At 59.7% G+C, this 25,892-nt stretch overlaps 2 protein-coding genes across 2 annotated transcripts in view; both read left to right on the top strand.

The window, feature by feature from the left end:
* The window catches only part of COL7A1 (collagen type VII alpha 1 chain), a 31,150-nt gene extending 8,753 nt beyond the window's left edge, over positions 1 to 22,397 (top strand). Inside the window, 96 exon segments of the mRNA XM_066327091.1 lie at positions 59 to 195; positions 284 to 410; positions 489 to 632; positions 704 to 861; positions 965 to 1,006; positions 1,163 to 1,189; positions 1,305 to 1,349; positions 1,561 to 1,653; positions 1,977 to 2,048; positions 2,349 to 2,375; positions 2,450 to 2,503; positions 2,683 to 2,751; positions 2,831 to 2,944; positions 3,272 to 3,298; positions 3,440 to 3,493; positions 3,606 to 3,668; positions 3,791 to 3,841; positions 3,991 to 4,026; positions 4,163 to 4,207; positions 4,421 to 4,456; positions 4,573 to 4,608; positions 4,709 to 4,744; positions 4,825 to 4,851; positions 4,952 to 4,981; positions 5,141 to 5,212; positions 5,317 to 5,376; positions 5,485 to 5,520; positions 5,658 to 5,738; positions 5,865 to 5,900; positions 5,986 to 6,030; positions 6,124 to 6,195; positions 6,365 to 6,409; positions 6,516 to 6,542; positions 6,625 to 6,666; positions 7,272 to 7,352; positions 7,514 to 7,549; positions 7,650 to 7,685; positions 7,771 to 7,851; positions 8,034 to 8,069; positions 8,296 to 8,367; positions 8,581 to 8,625; positions 8,797 to 8,832; positions 8,978 to 9,013; positions 9,116 to 9,220; positions 9,375 to 9,410; positions 9,580 to 9,615; positions 9,788 to 9,835; positions 9,949 to 9,984; positions 10,160 to 10,291; positions 10,451 to 10,660; positions 10,753 to 10,788; positions 10,958 to 11,002; positions 11,171 to 11,239; positions 11,370 to 11,414; positions 11,565 to 11,627; positions 11,729 to 11,773; positions 12,069 to 12,104; positions 12,377 to 12,412; positions 12,595 to 12,639; positions 12,865 to 12,897; positions 13,056 to 13,118; positions 13,207 to 13,242; positions 13,337 to 13,417; positions 13,517 to 13,585; positions 13,685 to 13,720; positions 13,817 to 13,858; positions 14,017 to 14,061; positions 14,209 to 14,253; positions 14,358 to 14,393; positions 14,517 to 14,576; positions 14,716 to 14,841; positions 14,977 to 15,048; positions 15,266 to 15,301; positions 15,560 to 15,619; positions 15,785 to 15,829; positions 15,903 to 15,938; positions 16,062 to 16,097; positions 16,190 to 16,246; positions 16,477 to 16,548; positions 16,823 to 16,894; positions 16,971 to 17,006; positions 17,089 to 17,169; positions 17,254 to 17,307; positions 17,521 to 17,574; positions 17,651 to 17,713; positions 17,816 to 17,878; positions 18,150 to 18,266; positions 18,623 to 18,700; positions 18,780 to 18,833; positions 19,035 to 19,083; positions 19,162 to 19,209; positions 19,640 to 19,729; positions 20,068 to 20,151; positions 20,245 to 20,361; positions 21,035 to 21,214; positions 21,356 to 22,397. Coding sequence (XP_066183188.1) covers positions 59 to 195; positions 284 to 410; positions 489 to 632; positions 704 to 861; positions 965 to 1,006; positions 1,163 to 1,189; positions 1,305 to 1,349; positions 1,561 to 1,653; positions 1,977 to 2,048; positions 2,349 to 2,375; positions 2,450 to 2,503; positions 2,683 to 2,751; positions 2,831 to 2,944; positions 3,272 to 3,298; positions 3,440 to 3,493; positions 3,606 to 3,668; positions 3,791 to 3,841; positions 3,991 to 4,026; positions 4,163 to 4,207; positions 4,421 to 4,456; positions 4,573 to 4,608; positions 4,709 to 4,744; positions 4,825 to 4,851; positions 4,952 to 4,981; positions 5,141 to 5,212; positions 5,317 to 5,376; positions 5,485 to 5,520; positions 5,658 to 5,738; positions 5,865 to 5,900; positions 5,986 to 6,030; positions 6,124 to 6,195; positions 6,365 to 6,409; positions 6,516 to 6,542; positions 6,625 to 6,666; positions 7,272 to 7,352; positions 7,514 to 7,549; positions 7,650 to 7,685; positions 7,771 to 7,851; positions 8,034 to 8,069; positions 8,296 to 8,367; positions 8,581 to 8,625; positions 8,797 to 8,832; positions 8,978 to 9,013; positions 9,116 to 9,220; positions 9,375 to 9,410; positions 9,580 to 9,615; positions 9,788 to 9,835; positions 9,949 to 9,984; positions 10,160 to 10,291; positions 10,451 to 10,660; positions 10,753 to 10,788; positions 10,958 to 11,002; positions 11,171 to 11,239; positions 11,370 to 11,414; positions 11,565 to 11,627; positions 11,729 to 11,773; positions 12,069 to 12,104; positions 12,377 to 12,412; positions 12,595 to 12,639; positions 12,865 to 12,897; positions 13,056 to 13,118; positions 13,207 to 13,242; positions 13,337 to 13,417; positions 13,517 to 13,585; positions 13,685 to 13,720; positions 13,817 to 13,858; positions 14,017 to 14,061; positions 14,209 to 14,253; positions 14,358 to 14,393; positions 14,517 to 14,576; positions 14,716 to 14,841; positions 14,977 to 15,048; positions 15,266 to 15,301; positions 15,560 to 15,619; positions 15,785 to 15,829; positions 15,903 to 15,938; positions 16,062 to 16,097; positions 16,190 to 16,246; positions 16,477 to 16,548; positions 16,823 to 16,894; positions 16,971 to 17,006; positions 17,089 to 17,169; positions 17,254 to 17,307; positions 17,521 to 17,574; positions 17,651 to 17,713; positions 17,816 to 17,878; positions 18,150 to 18,266; positions 18,623 to 18,700; positions 18,780 to 18,833; positions 19,035 to 19,083; positions 19,162 to 19,209; positions 19,640 to 19,729; positions 20,068 to 20,151; positions 20,245 to 20,361; positions 21,035 to 21,214; positions 21,356 to 21,405 — 5,924 coding nt within the window. The 3' untranslated portion in view covers positions 21,406 to 22,397.
* A 2,300-nt stretch (positions 22,398 to 24,697) lies between these two features.
* On the top strand, positions 24,698 to 25,168 carry UCN2 (urocortin 2). The gene has a single exon (XM_066327090.1). It carries the CDS (start codon positions 24,698 to 24,700, stop codon positions 25,166 to 25,168), a length of 471 nt encoding a protein of 156 aa, XP_066183187.1.
* The last annotated feature ends 724 nt before the right edge of the window (positions 25,169 to 25,892 follow it).

Genomic DNA, 25,892 nt, shown 5'->3' with positions numbered 1-25,892 from the left:
GGAGTGGACTGGGCTTGTCTCCACTCTGGTGGTGGCTTCACCCCTTCCCGGCCTGTAGTCTGCAGGGATGCCCTCGGTGACGTGGTCTTTCTAGTACACGGCACCCGCAACAGCTCCTCTAGTGCCAGTGCTGTCCGCACCCTCCTCTCCAACACTGTGTCCTCCCTGGGGCGCCTGGGCCCTGAGGGCACTCAGGTAGGCTGCTGCCACAGCACTGGGGACACAAAGAGGGCGTGGGGCATGGGTGGGCCATGGTTCCCACTGCTCCCCTGCACCTTTGCAGGTGGCCCTGGCCACATACAGCTACCGCAGCCTACCCTGGCTGCTCCTCAACCGCTCCAGTGACCTGCCCACTGTGCTGGAACAGATCCGCACCATGCGCTATGAGGAGCCCAGCGGCAACACCATCGGTGAGGGGTGGCACTAGGAGCTGGGGTAATGGACCGTCAGATCCTGCTGACTGTCCCTTCTTCCTTCTCCCTCTCTAGGGGCAGCCATCACCTTTGCCAGGACCTACCTGCTGAGTCCTGGCGCAGGGCGCCGTCCTGGGGTACCAGCAGTGCTGGTGGTTCTGGCTGACAGCCCTTCTGGGGATGATGCCGTCACTGTGGCCAGGGAGGCCAAGGCTGGGGGTGAGGATTAACAGGGTGTCATCAGGGTGTGCAGGGACTTCTGTGGGGTGCTGAGAGTGCTCTTGGCTCAGGGATACACGTGCTGGCAGTGGGTATGGAGGGGGCAGACCAGGAGCAGCTCCGACGCATGGTCACCAGTGAGGACCCACAGTACATCTACCATGGCAGTGACCTGGCAGAACTGGAGGGAGAGCTAACTGATGACCTCTGCACCATAATCTCCACCATGGTAAGGGCCAGAGTACCTTGAGGGGTGTGGAGGGGGAGCAGCCCCATGTAAGCCAGGGGGTCTCCTATTCCTGGGTTCACACAGGCTTGTCTTTTCTTGCCAGCCAGAGCAGAAGCCGAAGCCCTGCACTGTGCAGTGCCCCAAGGTGAGCTTCTCGAGGCTGTGCCGTGCTGTGATGTGCCGTGCCACAGGCACTCAGCGTGGGTCAGGGACCCATAGCTGCCAACGGCAGAAGCCCAGTGGGGAGTTAAGTACAAAGGTTGTACAAGGGTGCCGGCCCCTAACCTCTTCCCTCTTGCAGGGCGAGAAGGGAGATCGCGGTGACACAGTGAGTGCTTTAGTGACACCCTGCCACCAGCTGGTGGCTCTGGGGGGTTTGCATCTCCCGAACCATGCTAACATCAGCTCACAGGGGATGCTCACTACTGGCTTTGTCTCTGCAGGGACTGCAAGGACGTATGGGACCACCAGGTCTCCCTGGTCAGCCGGTAATAACCTGATGGAGGGGAGCATAAGAGGGGCAGCCTCCTGGAGAGGGCAGTGTCATGGTCCCCTTGTCCTCATGTTCCCCTGTCCCTTTGTCCTGCCAGTGGGTGGGTGTGGGGCAAGGACATGTCCAGCCCTTGCTACAGGGGTAGACAGGCAACACCTCTTGACTAACACCTTCCATCCAGGCTGTCCTATCCACTGTGTCTCTAGGGTCGCCATGGGCTTCCTGGCCCTCCAGGGCCACCAGGGCCACAGGGTCCACCAGGAGAGAGTGCTGAGAGTCCAGGCAAGAAGGGGGACAGGGTGAGTACCTCTTGCCCCTCACTTAGGCACCCCAGGATCCCTGGACACTGTGACCTGGCTGCATGGGGGCTCTCACTGCCCCTGTCCCTTCAGTCTCCACACCTACGCTGGAGGGGAAATCCCACTGAAGAGCCCCAGTCCAGCTCCACACTGCACCCCCACACCCCAGCTCAGCTCATGGGGGAAAGGCACCCTGAAATCCAGCTCTGCCTTAGGGCTGCCCTGAGCTCCCAGTGCTGGGACCAGCACTACTTGGAGCACCAAAGGAGTATGGCAGTGCTGTGGTACACCAGATGCTGGCATGATGCTCCTCTGTCCTGCAGGGATTTCCCGGAGCCAATGGGGTACCAGGAAGCCCTGGACGCCCTGGGAGTCCTGGATCACCTGGGCAGCCAGTGAGTAAGGGTGTCCTTTGGCATTACTGCTGGACAATGGGCTCTTCCCATTGCACTCCCTGCTCCCTGAGCCATCCTCTGCTTGTGGATGCTGGTGGAGTCTCAGCAGCTGGTGGAGTCTCAGCAGCTGGCAGGGTCATTGCTCTCCTGTGTGTGTATCCCAGGCAAAGTGTACTCTCTATCTTGCTTTGGCTGGAAATGCCATGCCATGTAATCCCACTCCACCCCATTCCATCTCATCCCATCCTCACTCCCCTGGCTGGCAGGGATTTGTTCACCTCTTGAGCTGTTGTTTTCTAGGGCATCCCTGGTCCTCGAGGGGATCCTGTGAGTATGGCCCCAGCCCTCCCCAACTCTACTCACACCCAACACCCCCTCTCATCCTCATCTTTCCTTTCCAGGGGACACGGGGGCCCATGGGACTTGCTGGCCCAAAGGGGGAGAAAGGTGAACCGGTAGGTGATGGACAGGGGTCCCTGGGGAGCATTGGGGATCCTGGTGGGCACATCTTGGTGCCTGGCACCTCCAGGCCCTAGGGTCTCCCAGTCTCCCTGCCAGACTCCTGGCCTTGTGACACTGTGGCCACAACAGGGCACAGGCAGTCACTGACGTTTTTTCTCCCCTCCTCATGCAGGGAGAGCCCAGAGTGATCATGGATGGAGAACAGGGACTACCAGGCCAGAAAGGGGAGCCAGGTGTGCCGGTAGGTGTGGGAATACAGATGCGAAAGGGTCTCTGCCAGCACCCCCAGCCTCAGCTGATGGAGCACCTCTGTCCTCCAGGGCAGCCCTGGCTCACCTGGGATCCCTGGCCCACGGGGGCCCCGTGGTGATCCAGGCTCATCTGGTCCACCCGGACTCATGGGGCTACCAGGACCTCCTGGAGAGTTTGTGAAGGTACATGCCTCCAATGCTGCATGGGAATGGCTGGGGCATGTGTGGGCAGATGGATGGGGGAACAGCCAACAGCCAACTGCTCCCCCGTGGAGGCCTCCTGGCCTCCTGGCCCTGCTCATGGGCTGTGCCCTCCACCAGCTGTGCCTGCACACATATCCATGTGCCTGAGCTGCTGCTGGCCCTGGGCAGTGTGGAAAAGAGGCACATGGCATGCACACACTGTAATGCCACTGATGATGAGCTCTATCCAGCATGTTCCTCTTCTATTCAAGGAGGGCACGGGAATAGCCCAGAACTGCCCTTATTTGCTTTTTTTCACTCTTGCAGGGAGAAAAGGGTGACCGAGGGGAAAGGGTGAGTGGCTGTGCATTTCCCTGACTCCTCTGCCCTACGGAATGGAGGTCCCTTGAGTGTCCAAGGGCACAGCCCCTCAGGGTGCTGGGGAGGACTGAGGCCTCAGGGCAACCACACAGGAGCTGACCCTTCTCTCTGCAGGGCCCCCCTGGATTCACAGATGGGGCAGTACCTCGAGGGGATCCTGGACCCCCAGTGAGTCGAGCCCCTAGGCCAACAGGGTTGGCAGAGCGGATCAGGGCTGCAGTGGCTATGTGTGCCCAGGGCTGAGTTGCATCCCCAGGGGCTGAGATTTTCTCTCTTGCAGGGCCTGCCTGGGGACCCCGGGCCTCGGGGACCTGCTGGGCCCCCTGGCCTGAAGGGAGAGAAGGTAAGAATATGGCAGGGATGCTCCCCACTGGGGCTGGACCTCACACCACTCTCCAGTGGGGCTTCCCATCTAATGGGAATCCCCATGTCGTGAGCATGGCTATTGCCTTTCCAAATCCCTAGGGTGATGGTTTCCCAGGGTCACCTGGCCGCCCTGGGGACCCAGGAGACAGGGTGAGTTTCCTGAGAGAAGGTAAGGCAGGCAGGAGCTGGCCATGCCAAAAGCCAAGCCCCAAGGGCACACTTGAAGGCTCCTGCTTTGGACAGCCTGGGCATTTGCCTTGTCACACCAAAGGTGACAACATCTCCATTCTCCTCTGCAGGGTCCTCGGGGACCGCCAGGGGAGCAGGGCAGGAAGGTGAGTCGTGCATGGACTGAAGGGACACTCTTACCATGCCTTTAGCTGGGAGAAAAGGGATTTGGCTTCTGTGCCAGGACCCAGGATGTCCCCCAGAGGTACTGCTGCCCCTGACCCTGTGTTTCTCCTGTACCAGGGAGATCGTGGGGCACCAGGCGAGCTGGGAGAGTCGGGCAAGAAGGTGAGATGGTGCCAAAGCAGATCAGCATTGGCCAGTCCTGGTGTCTCTGAGACCTGGTGGTGGCTGTGCCTGGAGATTGCTGTCACAACCCAGTGGTCTTGGATGGGATTCAGGACTGAATTGTGAAGAGCTCTAGGGCAGTGTATGGGGTGGGGGCAGTGTGATGAAGAGGGAGGAAGGCTGCCTGAAACCCTCCTCTGCTTTGCTCTGCAGGGAGACCGTGGTGCACAGGGCCCAGAGGGTGAGAAGGTAGGTATGCTGGGACAACTGGCATGGTGGAGTGATGCCTACTCTGCTCTGGAGCAGCCACCCTGGCAGGGGGTGGCAGGATGCCCACACACCTTCCTCTTCCTCCTCTCCTGCAGGGTGAGACAGGAGCCCCAGGGCCATCAGGCAGAGAGGTGAGTCAGGGTGGTGGTGCTGCAGATCCAGGAGCTGCCATGCCCTGGCTGCATGTTCCCAAGCTCTGCCAACTCCCTGAGGTCTCTAATCTTGTCATAGGGAGCTCCAGGACCAGCTGGCCCCCGGGGAGAGAAGGTGAGAGCAAAGTGGGGTCCCAGTGGGGTGGCACAGGTCTGTTGGGGAAGGGGCTGGCAGTGACACTTGTCTCTCTTCAGGGTGATCCAGGACCACCTGGCAAACCAGTAAGTGATGCTGCCCAGCAGGTCCACCTCTGCCTGCCCCAGCCCCAAGACAGGGAGCTGTGAGCAGTGCCCAGCATGGTCTCCTCTGCTTTCCCTCCAGGCTCCCAGTGTGGCTGGTGTTGGAGAGAAGGTAACCCTGGCACAGTCGTGCCCTCCACCCTCTGGGAATGGCTGTGGGCTGGGGAGGAGGATTGCACAGTTGGGCTCATCCTGGTGCCAGGCCTGGCTGTCCACAGCAGCAGTGGGGGGGAAAATGAGTGGTTTGGGGTGCTGATTTTGTCTGCTCCAGGGTGACAGAGGTTTCCCAGGACCAGAAGGACCTCCCGGTCCCAAGGGTGACACAGGAGATAAAGGTGCCCGTGTGAGTACTGCCTTGAGGATAGCAAGCACAGGGCACATGGCACAGCCCTCCCCAGGCTCACGATGCCTGTGCTGTTGCTCCAAGCTATGTCCTTTCATGTCTAGGGTCCCCCTGGCCTGAGCATCCCAGGGCCAGCTGGCCCCAAAGGCGAGCAGGGCGATCGGGTGAGTCTGGGTGCACCCTGGGGGTACCAGCTCATGGGTATGGTCCCTCCCCTCTCAAGGGGTCGCTGAGGTTCCCAGTGACACACGCTCTTCCTCTCCAACAACTAGGGTATTGTTGGCCTCACAGGCAGGAGTGGCCCAAAGGTAATGTCACTGCCCTTCCATTCATCTGTCTGTCCATCTGTCTGTCCAGCTCTAGAGGGGCTCTTCCTGCAGGCTGTGCCCCTTCTCTCCCCAGCTGCCCAGACTCTGCCTTGACTGTTGCCCCTTCTGTTGCCTAGGGTGACCCAGGAGAACCAGGGGAGAAGGGGGAGCCGGGCCGAGCAGGCATTCCTGGGCAGACTGGGATGCGAGGCAAGGAGGTAGTATGGGACAAGGGGTTATGGGGCACTGTGACCCTGAGGAGAGGGGGGGCTGGCAGGGAGCAGGGGGATGCTGGTGACTTGTAGTTTTCTCTCCTGGCTGGTGCCCACTGATTTGTGCCGCAGGGAGAGCGAGGAGAGAAAGGTGACGAAGGCACCCCGGTAAGTGGGGGTCCCCAAGACCACTGCCCCTCTTCCCACTGCCTCTGTTCCTACTGGCCCCCACTCAGCCCCTCTTTCCCCACAGGGTGAAGCAGGTCTACCTGGCAAACCTGGAGACAGGGGTCCCCGGGTAAGTGCAGGGCTGCTGGGCACCTGGGGAGAGAGATCCATGGCCTCGGGGTGGCTCCTGCTAATGCACATCTTCACTTTGCCCTCCACCCAGGGCCTTCCTGGCTACCGTGGCCCCCCTGGAGAGAAGGGTGACTTGGGGGACCCAGGACCTGAAGGCAGGAATGTGAGTTCCCCTTTGTATGTACCCACTGCTCCATGGACACCCACCACCTCCCACACCTCATTACCCTACACCCACCCTTACCCCAGGAGTACACCCCCCATCCCACACGACCCATACCCCACAGGTCCTCCATTCTCTCCCCCTCTGACTCCATCCCTCTTTCCTGCAGGGCAGCCCTGGAGCACCAGGGAGCAAGGGTGACCGTGGGGACCCAGTGAGTGATGGCACAGCCATGTGTAGCCCCCCACTCCCAAGCCAGCAGTGCCCTAGCCAGGGCTGCATCAGCTCCCCTTAATTTTCTTCTCTTGCCCTTCTTTCAGGGGCCTCCTGGACCCCCAGGACGAGCTGTAAGTTCTGCCTCCCTCTTCTCCCTGCCCATGGGCTCATGTTCAGCCCCATGTGCTCCAATAGTTCCTCTCTGCCCCACAGGTCGATGTTGGGCTTGGAGGAGTGGGAGAGAAGGGTGAGAAGGTAATGAATGAGTCCTTGGATTGCTGATGGTGGGATACCCTGCGCTGTCCTCTGGGCTCTGCCTGGCCACTGGGATCATTGTTGATCAAGCCTTCCCTGCCCAAAACAGCCTCTGCCACGTGCAGCTGATGTGCACCGTGACTGAGAGGTGCATGGAACTTGGGGGCACATGGGCTGACACTCATGCCCCATGATGGGAAGCAGGCCCTGTCGGGCTGAGGTTTCCAAAGGAACTGGTGTGCTCCCCAGCCCCAGAGTGGTCCCATGGCAGCACCTGACGCTCTGGGCATTCTGCTTTTACAACCCAGCTTAGGCTCAGGACAGTTTTGGCCACAGGTTGTGCTCTGTGCTGGGTGACATTGTGGTCCCCAACTGCGGCCAAGCTGGCTCCTGGCTCAGTAGTGCTGCTTGGTGCCTTTCTTCTGCAATCACACTCTGACCCCCACACTGCATTGAGCCCAGCCACCTCTTTTTCAGCCTGTGCCTCTTATTTTGAGACCTTTCCTCTCATGCCACCCCTAAACCACACAGCACCAGCACTGTGTACTCTGGTGCAGGCTTGGTCCAGCACAGTACCCTCTGACCACTGTGCCCTTGCCTGGCAGGGGGACCCTGGGGACCCAGGCAAGAATGGCGCAAAGGGTGCCCGGGGTGATGCCGGCTCCCCTGGAGTGCCTGGAGAGAGGGTAGGTGCTGGGTCCCTGGTGTGGGAGGCACTGGGACAGTATGGTGGGTGATGTTCTGCAGGAGAGCTGGGGGTCCTGGTGTGCAGGGACTGCCTGCTGAACACCCAGGATCACCTCCTTTCCCTCCATGCCCCACTGCTGAGCATGTCTCTTTCTTGCAGGGTGTGGAGGGCCCCCGTGGCCCTGCTGGCACACGGGTAAGTGTCCCCTTTCCCATGTGGGTCTGAAAGGGGGACCCATGCCCTGTGCAGCTCCTGTTAATGGGAGATGATGCTCACTTCTTTTCCGGCCCCATAGGGTGACCCTGGGGACCGAGGCCTACCAGGAGAGAAGGTGAGGGGACTGGGGGCTGAGGGTTGCCCCACACTACTCCCATCCCACCCCAAAGCTCCAACTGTCCTGCCCTGCTCTCTTACAGGGGGACCGTGGCCCACCAGGGCTGGATGGCCGCAATGGCCTGGAAGGCAAACCTGGGCCCCCAGGGCCTGCTGGGCTGCGGGTGAGTGTGGTCCAAGGTGGGGGAATGTCTGTGCCTGGGTGCCACAGGTGGGAGCTGTGGGATAGAGGGATGGTGGTGTGGGAGGAGCTGTTCCCCTGGATGCTCTGGGCTGGGGATGCTCTGGAGAGGAGGCCTTTGGTAGGATGGGAATGTCCCTGTCCTCATCTCCTCCTTGTCTGCAGGGAGACCCGGGAAAGCAGGGAGATCCTGGCCGGGATGTAAGTACCTCTGTAGAGGGCGGGTTTAGGTTGTGTTCCTGCTGGTGCCATCAGTCTTGCATGGACCAGTGTCCTGTCTCATGCTTCTTGATCCAGGGCAGTGCAGAAAGACCCTTCCCTGTCCCTGGAAGAATGCCACTGCCAGTCACATTCCCTTGTCCCAGGGCTGGCTGTGGCAGATGGGTGCCCTGCTGCCTTGTGCTCCCACCATCTCCTTTCCCTACAGGGGCTGCCTGGGCTGCGTGGGGAGCAGGGACCACCTGGCCCCGTGGGTCCCCTGGGACTACCTGGTGTGCCTGTAAGTACCAGCCACCCTGCACCCTAGGGACACATCCTGTCCCATGCCCTCTGTGGATCCCAGCTGGATCCATCTGGCCAGGCTTGCCCTGTGCCCAGCTCCCCCTTCCATGCACCTTGAGGCTTCAGTGGGGCCCAGGCACAGACAGCTGCTGGTGCCCCTGGCTAGTGGAGAACATTGGGAGCTCCTTCACTGCCTTTTTTTTCCTGCCAGGGCAAACCCGGTGAGGATGGCAAACCTGGCCTGAATGGGAAGAATGTGAGTAGGGGGAAACGGGGCTCTCCCAGGATGATGGGGAATAGTGATCCCTGTACAACATAAGGCAAGGGGAGGATGTGGCAAAGAACCTCCATGGTCTGAGCCATCCTCTGGTTTGTACCCGTGTTGAGATGATTGAGTGGGGTGCTGACAGGCAGCCTTTGTTCCCAGGGAGAAGATGGGACACCAGGAGAGGATGGGAGAAAGGTAAGGAGATGATCCACAGGTCGTCCCTGCATGGTCCCCATGTGATCCCCAAAGCCCAGTGGCTCCACTCTGCCCAGACCAGGAGCACCATTTTGGGGCATGGGGATGGGGCAGCATCCCTCCAACACCTTTCTCTCCTGGTTAGGGAGACAAAGGTGATACAGGACTACCTGGGAGAGAGGTGAGTACTCCCCAAAGAGGAGTGTGTGATGGGGGTGTGCTGGGTACATGCCCCCATGTGATACTGGGTATATGCCCCCAAGTGATACTGCTCTCTCGGCAGGGCCACAGCGGTGCCAAGGGCGAGCAGGGTGACAGAGGTTTGCCAGGCCCCCTCGGTCCCCCTGGTCTTCCTGGTGTCCCAGGGCAGGTTGGCCCCCCAGGCCAGGTGTGTAGTTCCCAACCCCATGATGCCATTCAGCACCAGACCCTGCAGTCCAGACTGCTCTGAGGCAGGCAGGACCCCCATCCATGGCTCCCTCAGGGCACTGCCCTTTGTCCATGGAGGCTGGGTGCTATTGCATCACCTCCATGTCTTCTAGGGCTCCCCAGGCCTCCGTGGGGTGGCTGGACCAAAGGTAAGTGTGCTCCAGTCCCCCAAGGCAAAGGTCTGGGCGGGACCACATGGCAGAGGGAATAAGTCCCTGGCAGGACTCCCCATGCCCAAGAAGACAGGGCTGGACCCTGGTACTGCAGTTGCTGCTGGGAAGCCTGACTGCCCTCCTTGATCCATTTGCTGTGTTTTAGGGGGACCCAGGGGAGCCTGGACTGCGAGGGGAACCGGTGAGTACCCAGCACTGAGCCTAATAAGCTGTGAGCACCTCAATGACAGCCACAGCCCTTGCCCAGGCAGCACCAAAGTGCTGACTCTGAAACCTACTAAGGGTGAGCACTGCTTACCCCTCTTGCTGCACTTCTGTACATCCTCTCATTCCCTCTTTTCCTGTAAACCTAGGGGCGACCTGGCAACCCTGGAGAACGTGGAGATCCTGGGACTACAGTGGTGAGTCCCTACCCTGACTTGTGCTGGGACAGCAGCATCAGCCCTGAGGGACAGAACCGTCCACAGCCTCTGTGGTGGGAACCTACTTTGTTTTTAATGTCTGTTTATTGCAGAACATTGAACGTAGCCTGGAAGCGCTTGGCATCAAGGTATGTATTTCCTGACTGTCAGGATGAGGCTTTTTCCTGCCATATGGCAGGAGGAAGAGGGCATGGCTGGTAGTGGGAGATCCGAGCAATTTAGAACCAGTTAGCAGGACTGTGGAGTGCTGCCGCAGTTGGCTTCCACTCATGCCCTGGCTGGTGGCTCTCTCTTCCCTCCCAGGTTTCATCCCTGAAGGAGCTCACGGGTGCCTATGATGGGAGCTCAGACTCGTTTCTGCGGGTGTCCGAGCGGCTGCGGGGCCAGAAGGGCAGTCGGGGGGATCCAGGAGAAAGGGGGCCCCCAGGCCGAGAGGTGAGTGGAGCCAGGCTTGATGCCAAGCCCCAACACTCTGCCCCGCTCCTGCTTTCTGGGCTGGCTGGAGGTTAGTGCAGCCAGCTCAGCCCTGGGGTGCTCGGGGAAGTCTCACAGCCTCACAGGGCTGGCTCTGGCAACGCAGCTTATGTTTTGCAGGGCTCCTTAGGCTTCCCTGGCGAGCGAGGACCCAAAGGTGACAAGGGGGACCCAGGTACCCCCGGCCCCCAGGGCCCCATGGGCCGGGCCATGGGTGAGCGGGGTCCCGAGGGCCCGCCTGGGCAGCCAGGGGAGCCTGGCAAGCCAGGCATTCCTGGGGTGCCAGGCCGGGCTGGGGAGCTGGGGGAATCCGGGAGGTCCGGCGAGAAGGTGAGTGTGTGTGGAGCTGTGACGTGAAGTCTGGGGACCTGGTCTAGGGGCCTGGGGATAGCCCCATGACAGCCACCGTGGTGTTTTCACAGGGTGACCGAGGTGAGAAGGGTGACCGAGGTGAGCAGGTGAGCTGGGATAGGGACATGGTGCCCTCCATCCCCTCTTGTGTTGTGCCCCTGTTGAGGGGGTGCAGGGCTCTCTGTGGGGCAGGCAGATGCCCTATGGGGGGCCATACCAGAAAGCTCTGCTCTCCCATGCCCCTTGACACTCAAGCTATTTCTCTGCACTTCTCAGGGAAGGGATGGCTTGCCTGGACCCCCAGGGCCCCCAGGGCCCAAGGTAGGTGATGGGTGCTGCTGGGGACCATTGTCAAGGTGCCAGCCTGCCCTTCTGGGGATGGATGGCCACATCCAGCCCCTTGGCACAGGGGCATGGGGAGGGCTTTGCCCCTAAGGGGTCCTTCCTGAGGTCCCCTGGGTGCTGTCCCTGACTGTGCTGTGCCCACAGGTGGACGTGGAGGGCAGCCTGATGGGCCTCCCAGGCGAACGCGGCCCCATCGGACCCAAAGGATCGAAGGTGTGTGGCTGGTCTGAAAGGAGAAGGGCAGCTGGGACCACCAGGCTGGGGAAACCTCACGAGCTGGGGCTGAGGATGGTGGGGCAAAGGGACAGCAAGGGCTGATGGCATCTGTCTTCTTCCAACACAGGGTGAGCCAGGAGCTGAGGGTGAGCGGGGACCCAAAGGAGATAAGGTCTGAGGTTATAAGTCTCCAGCGTCAAAAGGGAGCAAAGCCCTGGGTCAGGGCACTGCTGGGCACACCCTTCTCTGGTGTCAGCAGGCCCTGGGAGGCCATGGGAAGGTCCCTGCCTATCCTGTGACCCTGTGCTTGTCCCTGCTGCAGGGTGAAGGTGGCTTGAGGGGTGAGCGAGGGGAGCCCGGCGAGAAGGGCAGGGACGGTGCCCCGGTGAGTCTGGCACTGCTCCCTGCCTGACAGGGTCCTACCTGACGCTGACCCCGGACTCTGCCTGGCACTGACCCCATCCCTGTCTCCATCCTTTGCTCCAGGGTCTCCGGGGTGAGAGAGGGCTGGCAGGCCCTGAGGGGAAGCCGGTGAGTAGGGACATGGTGGAGACATCCAGGCTGGGATTGGGGGAGGTCCTGTGGTCTCACACCAGCCAACATCAACACAAGCAGGAGCATTTATGTCTCATTCACCTCCTTCTACCCCCAAATCCTATACAGGGCCTGCAGAGCTTTAGGGGCCCTCTCCCTATTCCTACCCCTCCTAAGTGCCCTGGCCGGGTACCACACACTGGGAATGGGGGACATCCCTGGGGAGCAGGCAGGGCTGTGTGGAGGTGGTTGTTTTCCACTTGTCCACTGACTCTGATGTGGTTCTTTGCAGGGATTGCCAGGCTTTCCTGGTGTGCTGGGACGCCCGGTAGGTGTCTGTGTGTGCATGTCCCTCTGCCCCACCACCTCAGCGCACAGCTGGGGGCTTCTGGCTGTGAATACTTGGTGAAACCATGGGGGTCATCCTGCTGGGGCTGGGTCCTCGTTCCCCTGCATCTTAGCAGCACCTGTCCAGGCTTGTCTTACTTGGTGCTTACAAGAGCCACTGGCACTGTCTGGGTCTGCCTTCCCTGGGGACACCCCCTGCTCCCACTGGGGGAAACCTACTTCTGCAGTGATCCCATTTCTTCCTCCCTTCAGGGCAATCAGGGAGACCCAGGACCCCCAGGACCTCCGGTAAGGGGCCACCTTACCGCGTGCAGGGGACTGTCATGCAAGGGTGATGTCAGCCAGGGTGGGCATTCCCCCAGGGAGTGGAGGTGGGGTGGCAGTGCTGGGACTGAGTGGTCCTGCTGCCCCCTCCCTGTCCTGTGCTACCATCAAGCACCACCCCAGTAATGTCCCCTTGTCCCCTGCAGGGCAGCACTGGTCCACCAGGAACCCAGGGCCCAGCTGGTGCCAAGGTAAGGCAGTGGCATTATCATCCGCATCAGTATTGCCTGTCAGAGGGGAAATGGTGCATTGCCAGATTTGAGGACTGGAGGAAGGACCACATGTCAGGAAGTTTTGGGGTGGAGGGAGGGACATTTCAGCTGGACAACCTCCTGGATCCAGGTATGAAGATCTGCCTGTGACCAAAGTAGCTGATTGGTTGGGGTGGTCGGGCTGATGCACCGTGTTCTTCACAGGGTGATCCAGGGGAACCTGGCTCCAGCATCCGTGTGAGTACTCATACCCTCTCTGCCAGTACCCACCTGGCTGCCCAAAACCATCCAGCCTCCCCAAAACCAGCCAGTCCCACCCCAACACACCTTCCCACAAGGGCAGCCAAGCTCCTGGCTGTGCCATCCCCTCTCTGATGTGCCTGTTTCCATTGCAGGGCTTGCCTGGTCCCCAGGGCAACATGGGCCTGCCAGGACCCCTTGGCCCCCCCGGCCCAGGGGTAGGTATCTGCAACACCCTAAACCGGCCCCTTGGCTGTTCCTGGTGCCTGGGATGCTGCTTTATTTCTGCTCATGTCTCCATTGCAGGGCCCACCGGGTGTCCCTGGGCTGCCGGGACAAGTGGTGAGTGTGTCTCCCCCCACCTCTGGCTGCCATCAGTGCTTGGGGCTGCCTGGGGGGCTGTAGGACCCCCTACACCTGCTCTTACTGCCTGCAGGGAGAGAGTGGGAAGCCAGGTGTGCCGGGCAGGGACGGTGTGCCAGGGAAGGATGGCGAGGCAGGAATGCCTGGGAAGATGGTATGTTGATGCTCACCCTGCCCCATCCCAGAGGGACCCCCACTCAGCTCAGCCTGGGTTGTTTGCAGCTAAGGCTGAGGGCTGTGCCACTTGTACCAGGGCTTACCAGGACCTTCGGGGCCTGCTGGTCCCAAGGGAGAGCCAGGGGATGCTGGAGCTCCAGGACAGGTGAGTGCAGAGCTGCCTTGTCCAGTGTTCCTGGCCAGGATGAGGGGGAGCCATCCCTGTGCAGCCCTGCTCACTTGCCCCCTTTGTCCTCTGTCCCAGGCCATTGCTGGCCCCCCTGGAGCTAAGGGAGAGAAGGTAAGGAGCAAGGGTGTGAGGGCTGGGGTGGGCAAGGGTCTGCTGGACACTGGCATCCACAGTGGATATATCTGAGCACCTGTGTGTCCCCTGCAGGGTGAGCCGGCACTGCTGGAGGGTGTGCTGCTGGGAGAGCCTGTGAGTCACCCCCATGAACCTTGACACTCCCACTACCCTCATCTCCCCTCATTAACCTTTCCCTACCATTAACCTCATCCTCTCCCACCACCCTTGCCTTTTGAGGGGCAAGCCAGCCCTGTGGCTGCCCTCTCCCCTAACACTGCTGGCCCTGACAGGGTTCCAAGGGTGACCGAGGCTTGCCAGGCCCCAAGGGTGAGAAGGTAAGCGCTGCCCTGGGGGTTGGTTGGGGGGAGGTTGTGTGGTCCCCAGCTCCCCTGCTGCTTGGCCACAGTGTGGGGATTCAGCTGCAGCTGCTCCCCCAGTTCATAATCTCACACATCTGCTTTCTCCTTGTTTTTCCCTGCCAGGGGGAGCCGGGAAGATTTGGAGAGCCAGGAGATCCTGGGGAAGATGTGAGTAGGAGGCATATGGGGGACAGTGGATGCTGGCAGGGGCTGGGATCTGTGCCCCTGCCCCCTACTACCCAGGTCTTCCTGGGGGCTTGGTGTCTTCACAGGGAGCCAAGGGATCCTCCGGAGCCAAAGGGGAGAAGGTATGTGTCCCCTGCCCCAGGGGAATCCCCCGCCCTGGGGGATGCTCTGGGTGGCATGGTGGCCCTGGCACCTCTGTGCCCATCAGCCAGGTGATGTGCCACACGCTCTCTGCCACCTTGCAGGGATCAATGGGCATCGGTGCACAGGGACCACCAGGACAGGACGGGCCTCCAGGTTTGAAGGTAACCCCTGTTACCATGTCACCCTGGCTCTGATCATGTTCCTAATGCTCCAGTGATGCTGTAGCTTGGCTGGCTGAGGGAAAAGCACACTACTAAGGAGCTGTTTTTGTGAGCCTCATCTTTTACTTCCCTGCTTCAGGGTGACATCGGCTTGCCAGGATTACCAGGACCCCCAGGCTTAGCAGGCATTGCTGGGATGCCAGGACAGCCAGGCCTGAGAGGGGACAATGGACAGCCTGGCCCTCCAGGTCCCCCAGGAGAGAGGGTAAAGACTACAACCAGAACATGGTATCACTGTTCCTGGCAACCCTGGACCCTTGTGCAGTGTCAATGAGGTCCTTGCAAGCCCCATTGTTTCCCAGCCACAGCCCCTGAGCATTCCCTGCTTTTTCTCTGCCAGGGTTTGATCGGCTTTCCAGGCAGGGACGGCACCGCTGGACCACCGGGACCTGTGGGGCCCCCAGGGCCAGCTGTGAGTATGGTGCCACAGCATTCCTGGGGTGTAGGCTCTGTTCTGGCCTTCCCCTGTCTCAGACAGGCTGACAAGGACCCAGCCAGCACCTCCCTGGCCCCTGGGGCAGGGTGTTGCTGGAGTGTCCAGTTCCACAGTGGGACTCTCAGTGATGTTTTTCAGGGTGTCTGGCATTGCTTTCCTCCCGTGGCTTGCTCACCCTTCTACTTTCTTTTAGGGCATACAAGGGGCTCCTGGCCTGAAGGGTGACAAGGTAGGACCAGGGGCAGCCCTATAGCATGACAGGTGGGAGGCTGCTTCTCTTGTGGAGTGTCCCTGCAGCCACCTCACCCCTGAGGGTGCTGAGCCCACTCTGGATGGTGGCACATGGGAGCCTCCTGTGTGCCAGGCACCCAGAGAGGTGGTGGGGACTGTAGGATGACCCCTGGCATGGGGGGGGGTGGTACCTGGCAGGACTGGGAGGAGCTGTGGGCAGTGAGGATGGGGATGAGTTTTTGCCTTCCTCTGGCAGGGTGCTCCGGGGGTGGGGCTGCCAGGAGCCAGAGGTGAACGTGGTGACCCAGGACCACGGGTAGGTACTGCCTATCATACCCCACCATGTCCTCATAGCCGGGGACAGTAAGGCCCATGGTGTCCTGACAGGTCTCTGAGCCAGAGCTGCAGCTGTCCCTTTGTTGGGGTGATGCTGAGGTGCCCCCAAACTAAACAGCCTTCTCACATCCTTTCCTTCTTGCAGGGTGAAAATGGACACCCAGGGCCAGAAGGGGATCGTGGGCCAGCAGTAAGTACCCCCATTCCTCAGCTGCACCCTGATCCAGGCCCCTCCCTGACCATACCTCTCTTCTCCCCCACAGGGCTTGCCTGGGAACCGTGGAGAGCGTGGGGACAAGGTAAGGGACTCTGTGTGATGAGAAACTGGGGAGAGAATGATGCACCTCCAGGTATTGGAGTGCCCAAGGAGGTGCTGCCTGCTCCCTGCTGTGCATCTTTGCAGCATCTCACCTTCCTCACAGGGAGACCTTGGGGCCCCAGGACCCAAAGGAGACAAGGTGAGTCCTTGGGGCAGAGGGCAATGGGAAGGCAGGCAGCAGCCCTAGCCCCCCTTCTCACCCCCACCTCTCTTTCTGTTTTGGGTGTACAGGGTGACACTGTGGTGGTGGAGGGGCCGCCTGGAGTGCGGGGCAGCAAGGGGGAGCCGGTAAGAGCTGTCCCTATCCTCCCCCTCCCCATCCTTCCTGTCCCTCTGGGAAGAGCTGGAGAAGCTTTTTCCTGCTGAGGGACCCTCCCTTGCAGAGCATATTGTTCCCTCTCCTTCAGCCACCCTACAGACCCCCACGTTCCTGCCCCCACGGGATTCTGTCCTCCCTACCCTGATGTGTGTCTGAGCTCCTCATTCCCTGATGCCTCCCTATGTTTCCTCCTTTGCAGGGAGAGCGTGGCCTGAAGGGCACAGAAGGGGACAAGGGGGACAAGGGGGAGCAAGGCATGCTTGGAGAGAAGGTACGGGGCTGATGGGAACTTGCGCAGGGCTGGGAGCTGCTGGGTTGGGGATCATAGAGAGCTGTTGACAGAGGAATGGATTGAGCAGTGAAAAGAGGAAGCAGGGCGTGACAGCATCCCTGTGCCCTGTGTGCTGGTGGCTAGTAGGCACCAGGGACATGGTGCAAGGGTAGCTGCCAGACCTGGCCTGGGAGGTGGCCATGGCTGTGCTGTGGCCATGCAGTGGCTGGAGCTCTCCCTCCAGCCCTGTGCTGATCTGGGTTTCTGCTTGCAGGGCACAAGGGGTGAACAAGGAGAGAAGGGCTCCATGGGCTTCCCTGGGGCACGTGGCCCTAGTGGGCAGAAGGTATGAAGCTGGGCAGCCCCTCTGCTGGGGGATCTTCCCCCTCACCTGCCTTGACTGATGCCTTTGCCTTCCCCAGGGAGAGGTTGGAGCACCAGGAGAGCCTGGTGAGCCGGTGAGTTGTTGTGTCTTTGTGCCTCTGCCACCCCCCTACAGGGCAGGAGCAGAGCCTTGTCACACTGTGTGCTCTCTCACAGGGTCAGCCTGGCCGCAGTGGGATCCCTGGAGCCCGGGGAGAAAAGGGGGACATGGGACCCCTGGGCATGCGGGGCCTCAAGGTGGGTTGGCTTTTCTGACTGCCAGTGCTCTCCTGGCCAGGACTAGTTATGGTTTGGTATGGCTCTGACTTCCCATCCTTGCAGGGTGACCGGGGCATGAAAGGTGCCTGTGGCCTCAATGGGGACAAGGGCGAGAAGGTGAGTGATGCTTGTAGGGTGCTGCAGGAGCCTGGATGTTGCCTGGAGGCTGTGGCCCTTTGGATCCCCTCCACCAGCCAGCGGGAGTGGGGAAATGGCTGAGGCCAGACCTTGACCCTGTGAGGGTCATGCGGCCCTCCTCTGCCTGTGGCTCTGGGGTGAGCATTGAGGGGTGAAGGACTGACTGCCCTGTCTCTCTCCTGCCTGCTGTAGGGAGAGCCAGGGATCCCAGGGCGCTCGGGACTGTCAGGGAGGAAGGGCGAGCCGGTAAGCATCACACTGACACCAGGGTGGCACAGGAAAGCATGGTGAGTGTCTGATGGACATCTGCTCTGTCCCCCAGGGAGATCTGGGTCTGTCAGGACCACCAGGAATTCCTGGAAAGGAAGGGCTCATGGGACCCAAGGTAGAATAGAGCGGTGCTGGGAAAAGCCGTGCTGGCACTTCATCCTCCCTCTGCCTGTCCCCCACTGTCTGTTCCCTACTGCCTGTCCTTTCCTCTTTCCAGGGTGACCGGGGATTTGACGGGCAGCAGGGAGCCAAAGGAGACCAGGGGGAGAAAGGAGACCGGGTGAGCAGGCTGGAAAGGGATGGGATGCTTGTACCAGGATACAGCCTTGGTTGGAAGTGTGTCAGAGCCTGATGCTTCCAGAAGAGTCATTCAGCACTGATCTAAGTTATATCACTAAACAATGAATGACAACAATTCCCTGCTCTTCATAAGAAGGCACCAGTGCTGGTTCTTCAGGGATGCCCAGCTGTGGGGTCAGAGGATGTCCATGGCATCTGCTCTGAAGTCGGGGGCTCTGGCACCCCTGGCCTCACCCTCTGCTCTCCTGCAGGGTGCCCCGGGTGTTATGGGTAGCCCTGGCCCCCGGGGCAGTGACGGTGCTCCTGGTCCCCCTGGGCCCTCAGGGAGCGTTGGCCCACGAGGTCCTGAGGGCATGCAGGGCCAGAAGGTAAGTCCTCACCACAGGTGACTGGTCCCCCTCTGGGGCTGTGAGGATGGGAGGGCCCAGTCCCCTTAGTGGGTGAGGGGTGGGTGGCATCTGGAGTCATGTCCCAACTCTGTCCTTCCCTGCCAGCTCACTGGCTTTGGGTTCCTCCCTTGTGTCCCGCTGCCCAGGGGATGGAGTCTGAGAGGAGGAGCCTGTAACCCTGCTTGTCCTTGAGTTGAGCTGGACCCATCCCCATCCCCACCTGCACTGGCATCCCTGGGGTGCCAGCATAGGGAAAGCTGCACATCCGTGGTGCTGGGGAGAGCAGAGAGACTCCAGCACCCACCAGCCAGATCCTGAGCATGTGTCCTTTGCAGGGGGAGAGAGGCCCCCCTGGACAGTCAGTGCCAGGGGCACGTGGCATGCCTGGCATCCCTGGCGAGAGAGGAGAGCAGGTAAGTGTGCAGGTCCCTGGCCCTGCCTGGATGAGCTCCAGGCAGGGCTGGCTTCCCACCTCCTTTCTGCTCTCCCCAGGGCAGTCCTGGCGCCCATGGGCTCCGTGGGGAGAAGGGGGAGCCAGGCATGACGGTAAGGAGCCAGCAGGCAGCCAGCATAGGCTCGTGGCACTCAGGTCACCGGGCTGGGAAGGCGTGCTGAATCCATCCCACTGCCACTGATATAGAGGCTGCCCTCACCTCTGGGCTCTGCTAGACCCTGGGAAAGGGTTTTTCCTCCTCTTCAATTGCACCATCCCCCACTACTACCTTTGCCCCTTCATGTGTCTGGCAGGAGGAGGAGATCCGTGGCTTTGTCAGGCAGGAGATGAGCCAGCACTGTGGTGAGCATCCCCCGCTGCTGTCCTGGGGCTGGGGGTCTGGACCCACTGCCCCTGACCCCCACCCTGTCTCTCCCACAGCCTGTGGTGGCCACTTTCCACGACACCAGGATTCACGTGAGCTCTCAGGTTGCAGCTCTTCTTTCCTATCCCCCTGCCCCACATATGTGGCACCAAAGGGGCCCTGGCACCCAGGTGTGCCACCGGCTTTGGGGAGCTGGAGGTGGCTGGCACCCTCCATGACCCTTTCAGTCAGGGTCAGCATCAGTGCAGGACCCTGCACAGGGAGAAGGGATGGTGTGTGGCAGAAGTGATGGTGCAACAGGGATCCTCAGGGGCAGCTGCCTCTGGATGGTGCCAATGGGGTCTGGGTGCTGCCAGGGTCTGCCCAGCTGAAGGGATCACAGGAACTGCACCCCATCTGTTCTTGGGTGTCAGAACTGGGGCAGGGGTCTTGCAAGGGTCAGCAGTGCTGGAGGGAAGGGTAGGCTGGAGGAGTGGGATTGGAGGGACAGAGGCAAGGAGTGGGCTGGGATGAGGTGAGTGTTTTCTCTCCAAGGAGGCTGGGGGGCTCAGGCCAGGAGCAGCTTCCACTCTGCACAGGGAGTAGGAAGAATCGTCCGCCAGGAGAGAGAACATGACCAAACAGGTGATGGAGAGTCTGGAAGACCTATGAGATCTGGTGACATGGGCATGTGTGCCTCCCTGTACCCTCCCCTGTCCCTATCCTAATGGGCTCCAAGTGGGTGCTGTCTCTCGGGGCTTCCCCTGCCTCTCCCTACCCTAGAAGCCCCCATGGCAGCCCTGGTCTGTGGTGCAGAGAGAGGAGGGGGTCCCTCCAGGTCCACCATCCCTATCCATGTACCCTGTCAGGCTGTGACAGGGTTGGGGCAGTGCTGGACTGGCCCTAAAAGGGGTGGTTTTCCCTCGGGAAATAAGGGGAAACACTCCTTTGCCTCTTACCTGATGCCTGTGTCCCCTCAACAGAGTCCTTCTCCACTCAGCCGTTCCCTGCTGGCAGCACTCACATAGTCCCTGTGCTCAAGTTGTCACACACTGAGGAGGATGAGGGTGTGTCATCCCTGTGCTTTTTAGTCCTTGCCCTGCTTTTTCTGTGCTCCATGTGTGTAGTGAGGACTGCTCATGCACGGTGCTGTCTCCCAGGGCAGGACAGGCAGATCATGCCCAACAATGATGACCTTGAGTATGACATGGATGGAGAGGAGGAGGACTACGATGAGGCCCCAGAGATGGACAGCTTGGAGCAGCCTGCAGTGGATGGTGAGCTTCCCTGCACTCACCTGGCACTGAGAGCTAAGCTACTGGGGGAAACCATGGAGCTGCCCCAGCTTTTGCTGGGGTGGTGTCTTCACAACCAGATGGGCAGTGGGTCCCTGTGCCATCTGTCTGGGGGGGGATTTAGGATTTCCTGCCCTCTTGCTGGTACTTTGAGAGGGTTGCACCTTCTCTATCACTGCGCTGCCCATACCATGCAGACCTTGTACTCTGTCCCACTCACTGAAGCCATCACCAGCAGTGATGGGTGGTGTGCTGGGCTGGTGGGACCTGCTGCCCTGGCAGGTTTCCTGTGCTCTGGTCACAGGATGGATCCCAAAGGGGCCAGGAGATCAGGATAGCCCCAGTGGCAGCAACCTTTGGAGAGTCCCTCTATAACCTTTTTAAGGGGTGCTGCAGCCATCATGTCCCCTCTCCACCTACCTTCCAACTCTTTGCTGGGAGCTGTCCTGGGAGACACCTTGCCCAGAGTGGTGTCTCCTGTCCTCAGTTCTAGCACTTGGGCAGAACATAGAGATGTCTCCTCCAGCCAAACCCTTCCCATGCTCAGCCTTCCCCTTCTGGGGTTTCTCCTCCTCTGCCAAGCGGGTCTGGCAGCCTCCACCGCCGGCGTGTTGCCAGCCCCTGCCTGCCCTCACCAGCAGCGTTTGCCCCACAGCCGAGTCCTGCAGGCTGCCGCTGGACGAGGGGGACTGCCAGCGCTACACCCTGCGGTGGTACTACAACCAAAGAGTCACCGAGTGCCGGCCCTTTGTCTACAGCGGCTGCCACGGCAACCTCAACCGCTTCGACAGCAAGGAGGAGTGTGAGCTGCACTGTGGGCAGCGCCCGGGGGCAGGTGGGCAGAACTTGGCACAGCTACCGGCACTGGCTGGTCCAGCAGCATCTCAGCCTTGTGCCATCGCTCAGCAGTGCGGAGCTGGGGGGATACTGCTGGTCCCCCACCTCAGCTCCGACAGTGCCTTGCTTCTCTCCACAGATTCTCGTGGCAGCGCCGGCAGCAAGGTGGGAGGACAGCCAAAGGTGTAGGTGCAGGCAGTTTCTCGGCAGGCAGGGCTGCCTGGAAGTGGGGCCCAGCTGCTGCCCTGGCCGGGGCTGGGCTTCCCATGGTGGCACCAGCCATGTATCAACCAGCCCCAGCAGGAACCTGGTGCTATTTCTAACCTGTCTTTATGCTGCTCATGGGTTTTTCATTTCATATCAATTTGTTGTCATTAAGGTGAAATTTGTATCATGTGGGAAACTGCCTCCCATCAAGGCTCTGAACCCCCTTTCCCACTGGGCTATTCTCAGTTTGATTTTTAAATTATTTTTTGCCAACAGAATGGTTCTTAGCCCGCTTCCCTCTCTCTGGAAGGAGAGTTGGGACTTGGCAGAGTTGGGCTCCCTCCCATCCCACAATACCCATGTACCCTTTCCTGCCCCACACAGACCCCCAAACTCCCTCTCTGCTCCCCGCTCTCTGCTGGGAGAGCTGCCCACATCCTTGTGCCAGGCAGTGCCTCCCTGCACCACATCCCTCACCCCCACCCTGCAATGAGCTCCATCTAAATAAATTTCACCTTAACCTCAACTAGGGCCCAGTTCCCCTTTTGTGGCTGCAATGGTTTGGCAATGACCTGTGGGGAGACTGGAGGCTCTTGCCACATGCTACTCTCCAGCTCACACGCCTGCCAGCAGTATATGTGTCTTTAACCTGAGGGATCTCGCCTGGACCCCCAGGCCTGTCAGGGAAACCCTGAGGATGGTGCTATGTTAGAAGAGGTTCCTGCTCAACCACTGTTATTCCCAAAGGCTTTGTGAAAGCGATTTTGGCTGCCAGGGTTGCAGCCCCTGCTTGCCCCCATCCCCAGGGGGGAATGAGGAGGGGTATGCCCTTCACTGCCCCAGAACCCCAGGGGCTGCCAGGTGAGCTTTGTGGCCCCCAGACATACTGCTGGTTTTTGTGTATATCTATATACAGCAAAGGTATATGTGTACCAGTGCAGGGGTGATGTGTATTAAAGCTGTGCTCACAGGGAGATGTCACACTTCTTGGCACATTGCTGGAGATGTCTGTGGAATTTGGGGACAGCTCTTGACTCAGGCATGCCCCCTGCTCCCTCCAGCTGGGCTGCTCTTTCCAGCTGCCCACTGCTGGCAGTGCTGGCTGGGGTTCCTCACCCCTTCCAGGGAGCCCAGTGCCCCATCCCTGTGGCCAGCACGTGCCCAGCTGATGCAAGCCAGGCCACGATCCCGTCCAGGCCCTGACGTGTCAGCACGTGAGTCTGTGGTGCTGCATGATGTACTGTGTGAATCAGTGCTGCCAGTTAATTTTGGCTACTGGGTGTGAGTTCCTGGCTGTCCCTGGGAGAGGAAACAGAGCTGGCATTATTTCCATTCCCTGCCATCCTGGGGCAGCAGGGACACAGTCCCCTGATGACTCAGTCACCCATCTGTTCAGACCAATCAGGTGGGCAGACCCCCAGTGGATTGAACCCTGGGCACCCTGACTCCTGGCCCCGGGCAGCCCATGGGGCTGAGCACCCACAACTCACCTCATGCCCACCCAGCCTAAGAGCCTTGGGATGCTCCTACACTCCCTAGGGAGGGAACTTTGGAGCAAAACCCTTTTATATGGGGCTCACCCCACAGCAATGCCTACAGGCTGCTACCCACCTTGGGCAGCTGGCAGGGGGGGGCTGAGCCAGGCTGGACTGGTACAGGTGCCAGCAAACCAGTGGGGTCCCAGCTGGAATACATTAAGGTGAGCTGCAAGCCACTGGTGTCCTGTAAACCAGTGGCCAAAGCAGTGCTTGGGTTTGGCACAGCAGGGAGGTGACATGTCTCTAGATATGTCCTCCATGTGGCATGGGAATCTGTCAGGACACAGTGCCAAACTGGTACCAGGACCTGTCCAGGGACCTTGTGAGGCACAATCCCCACAGGGCTGCCCATGATCCCTGGCTGGCAGCAACGTGCATGTTCTCTCCATTCCTTAAGTGATTACCAAGCCTGACAGGAGTAGGGAGGCCTAATTAGATGGAGAAAAAACATCTTGCAAGTAAAACATGAAACAATTATAACTGAGCTGTCCCAGGCTCCCAGAATCCCCTCCAAATGCAGCCGGTGGAGCTGCAAGGGGACAGACACCCACCACATCCCAGGATGACTTCATCTGCTATTAGACAAAATGTATTGAAAAAAACCACCGCCCCCCCACCGTCATTTCCACGCCTTCCCTTCATCACCATCACCCTCTGTGGGTCAGAGGTGGAGCTGGGACAAGGATAAAAGCCAGGGCTTGGTAGGGAGTGGAGCAAATCCCCAGCCTGTGGTCCCTGCACCGTGGGAGCACTGCCTGAACATCGAGGAGACGAGGACCTGGTGCAAATGGTGAGGCTGTGCCCTCCGTGGTGCTTTTCAGGGGCTTTTAGCTGGGAAATAGTTCGCAGAGGGTTGGATGTTTTTCATTGCTCACTTTGCAGCAAGTTAACGGCCTCTGGCTGCCTACTCTGGTACTTTCCAAAGGATTTCACCCCAGAGGTACCCTGCTGGGTGACTGATTTTGGGGAGAGGCAACTATATAGCAGGATTTGTGCAACAGCATCCCTGTACCTGCTCTGACCCCCACCCCACATCCCAGCACCCTGGCCTCCACCTGGTAGCACAGCATCCTGCAGTCCCTGGGGCCTGCCCTGTGACCAGGGTGAGGGATGGGGTGGAGAAAGTTGTTGAGGCTTGACACAGCTCAGGACATGTGGCCAGTCTCCTGCCCTTGTCACCCCACTGCAATCAATATGCTATCTATTTTAGTCCAAGTGGCTCATGTCTCTCCTTGGTGGCTTTTGCCCCAAAGAGCCCAGCAACATAGTGAGTAATAGCATCTGCCAGGGAAGGTGTGGGAGGAATAAAGCCCCACAGCCCACTCAGCCCTGAAACTCGGGCATTTCCCTGGCCAAAGGGTAGGAATGGGTTGGGGAGCAGCCACAGTACCTTGGCAGCCACCCTCCTGAGCAGGATTGTCTCCTTCCCTGGGTGACAAAGGGCTGAAGGGTGTGCAATTTAAGGCACAGCTAGAATCTGGCTAGGGGCTGTATGAAAGGACAAAGACACCCAGGTGATTTCCTTCCCATGTCTCCTTCAGCCTCCACAAAACTCTTAAATCAGGGTGAAATCAGGGTTAAAATCAGGGTGGAATAATGAAAGGTTCCTGAAAGGAGGGCGAAGCCCCTTCAGCTGGTGTAGGGAGTGGAGGGGTTTTGTGGGTGACACCCTGGTGCAGATGTGTCCGGGCTGTGGGGCCATGACAGGGTGATGGGGACGATGCTCAGTGCCAGCCATGTGCTCCCTGCAGGCACTCCCGGCCACTCTGCGAGGCAGGATGCTGCTCACCTTCCTGGTGGCCCTTGGAGCACCAGCAAGAGCCTGGAAGGGTCCGAGCCATGAGTGCCTCCCACCAGCCTCCCGAGCTGTGGATGGAGGAAAGCTGAAGAGGCAGGAAACCACCAGTGATAGCAAGATGCTGCCAGGCCTCTCCAGAATGAGAAGGGCTGACAATGACTCTGGGGCAGGATCTCATCTGGACAAAGCTATCCTGCCACTGCCAGAGGAATCAGAAAGACAAGCTCTGCCCTGGCAGATGAGCCCAGCCACCAAGACAGCTGCTCCCAGGAAAAAGGGGAGGAAGGTGTCCCTGTCACTCGATGTCCACACTCACTTACTGAAAATCCTAATTGACCTGGCCAGAGAGAAGGAACTGCGAGCCAAGGCTGCTGCCAATGCCGAGCTGATGGCCCGCATCGGGAGATAAACTGTCTGGCTGGGACATAGCAGGGCTGGAGAGGGCAGTGGGCTGCCTGGGGCACAGGCAGAGGGAAGCATGGAGCAGCACTGGTGTGTCTGCAGGGGACTGTGGACATCGCATCTCATCCCCCCTGGTCTCAGTGCTCATTGCACAAGCAGAAGCCATGGGAAGATTTAGTATAATAACTATCACCTCAGCACCACTGGAGAAGATACAGCTGGGTTTTACCCTGGCCAGTGCTTGAGCACGGCTGGTCCCAGCCCCAGGCACTACAGGGATTTCAATGCTTGGCTTTGCTCCTTGCTCATCCACCACTGAGATGTCTCCAAAGGGGCTGCATGCAGCCAGGCAGCTTTTCCTGGGCCCTTCTTCTCTCTAAGTGACTGAAGCACACAAAATCCTCCACAGAACTTTGTCAAGGCTCAAAGCTGGAGTTTTGAGTGAGCGCGCACAATAAAATGTGGCATCAAATACAACTTGTTGTGCTTTATACCTGTTCTGCACCCCTTTACACTCTCATTTTGTGTTCCCTTTCCCCAGAGATGCTGTGAGGGCACGTGCTTGGCTGGGGCCAGCACGAGAGGTCATTAATTTCCAAATGAGGGGTGTCAGACCTTGCACCACCAGCAGAGCCAGCCCCTGGCCCAGGAAGCCCGGCAGGGAAATCGTGTTGTGCCACTGGAGCTGCTGCTTTCAGCACAGTTGGGAGATAAGAGCAGTGCAGAGCAGA

Source organism: Sylvia atricapilla, chromosome 11 (assembly GCF_009819655.1).
Source record: "Sylvia atricapilla isolate bSylAtr1 chromosome 11, bSylAtr1.pri, whole genome shotgun sequence".
In the NCBI taxonomy this organism is placed as follows: domain Eukaryota; kingdom Metazoa; phylum Chordata; class Aves; order Passeriformes; family Sylviidae; genus Sylvia; species Sylvia atricapilla.
Note: the sequence above shows the minus strand (reverse complement) of the source record. Positions and strands in the feature narration are given on the sequence as shown.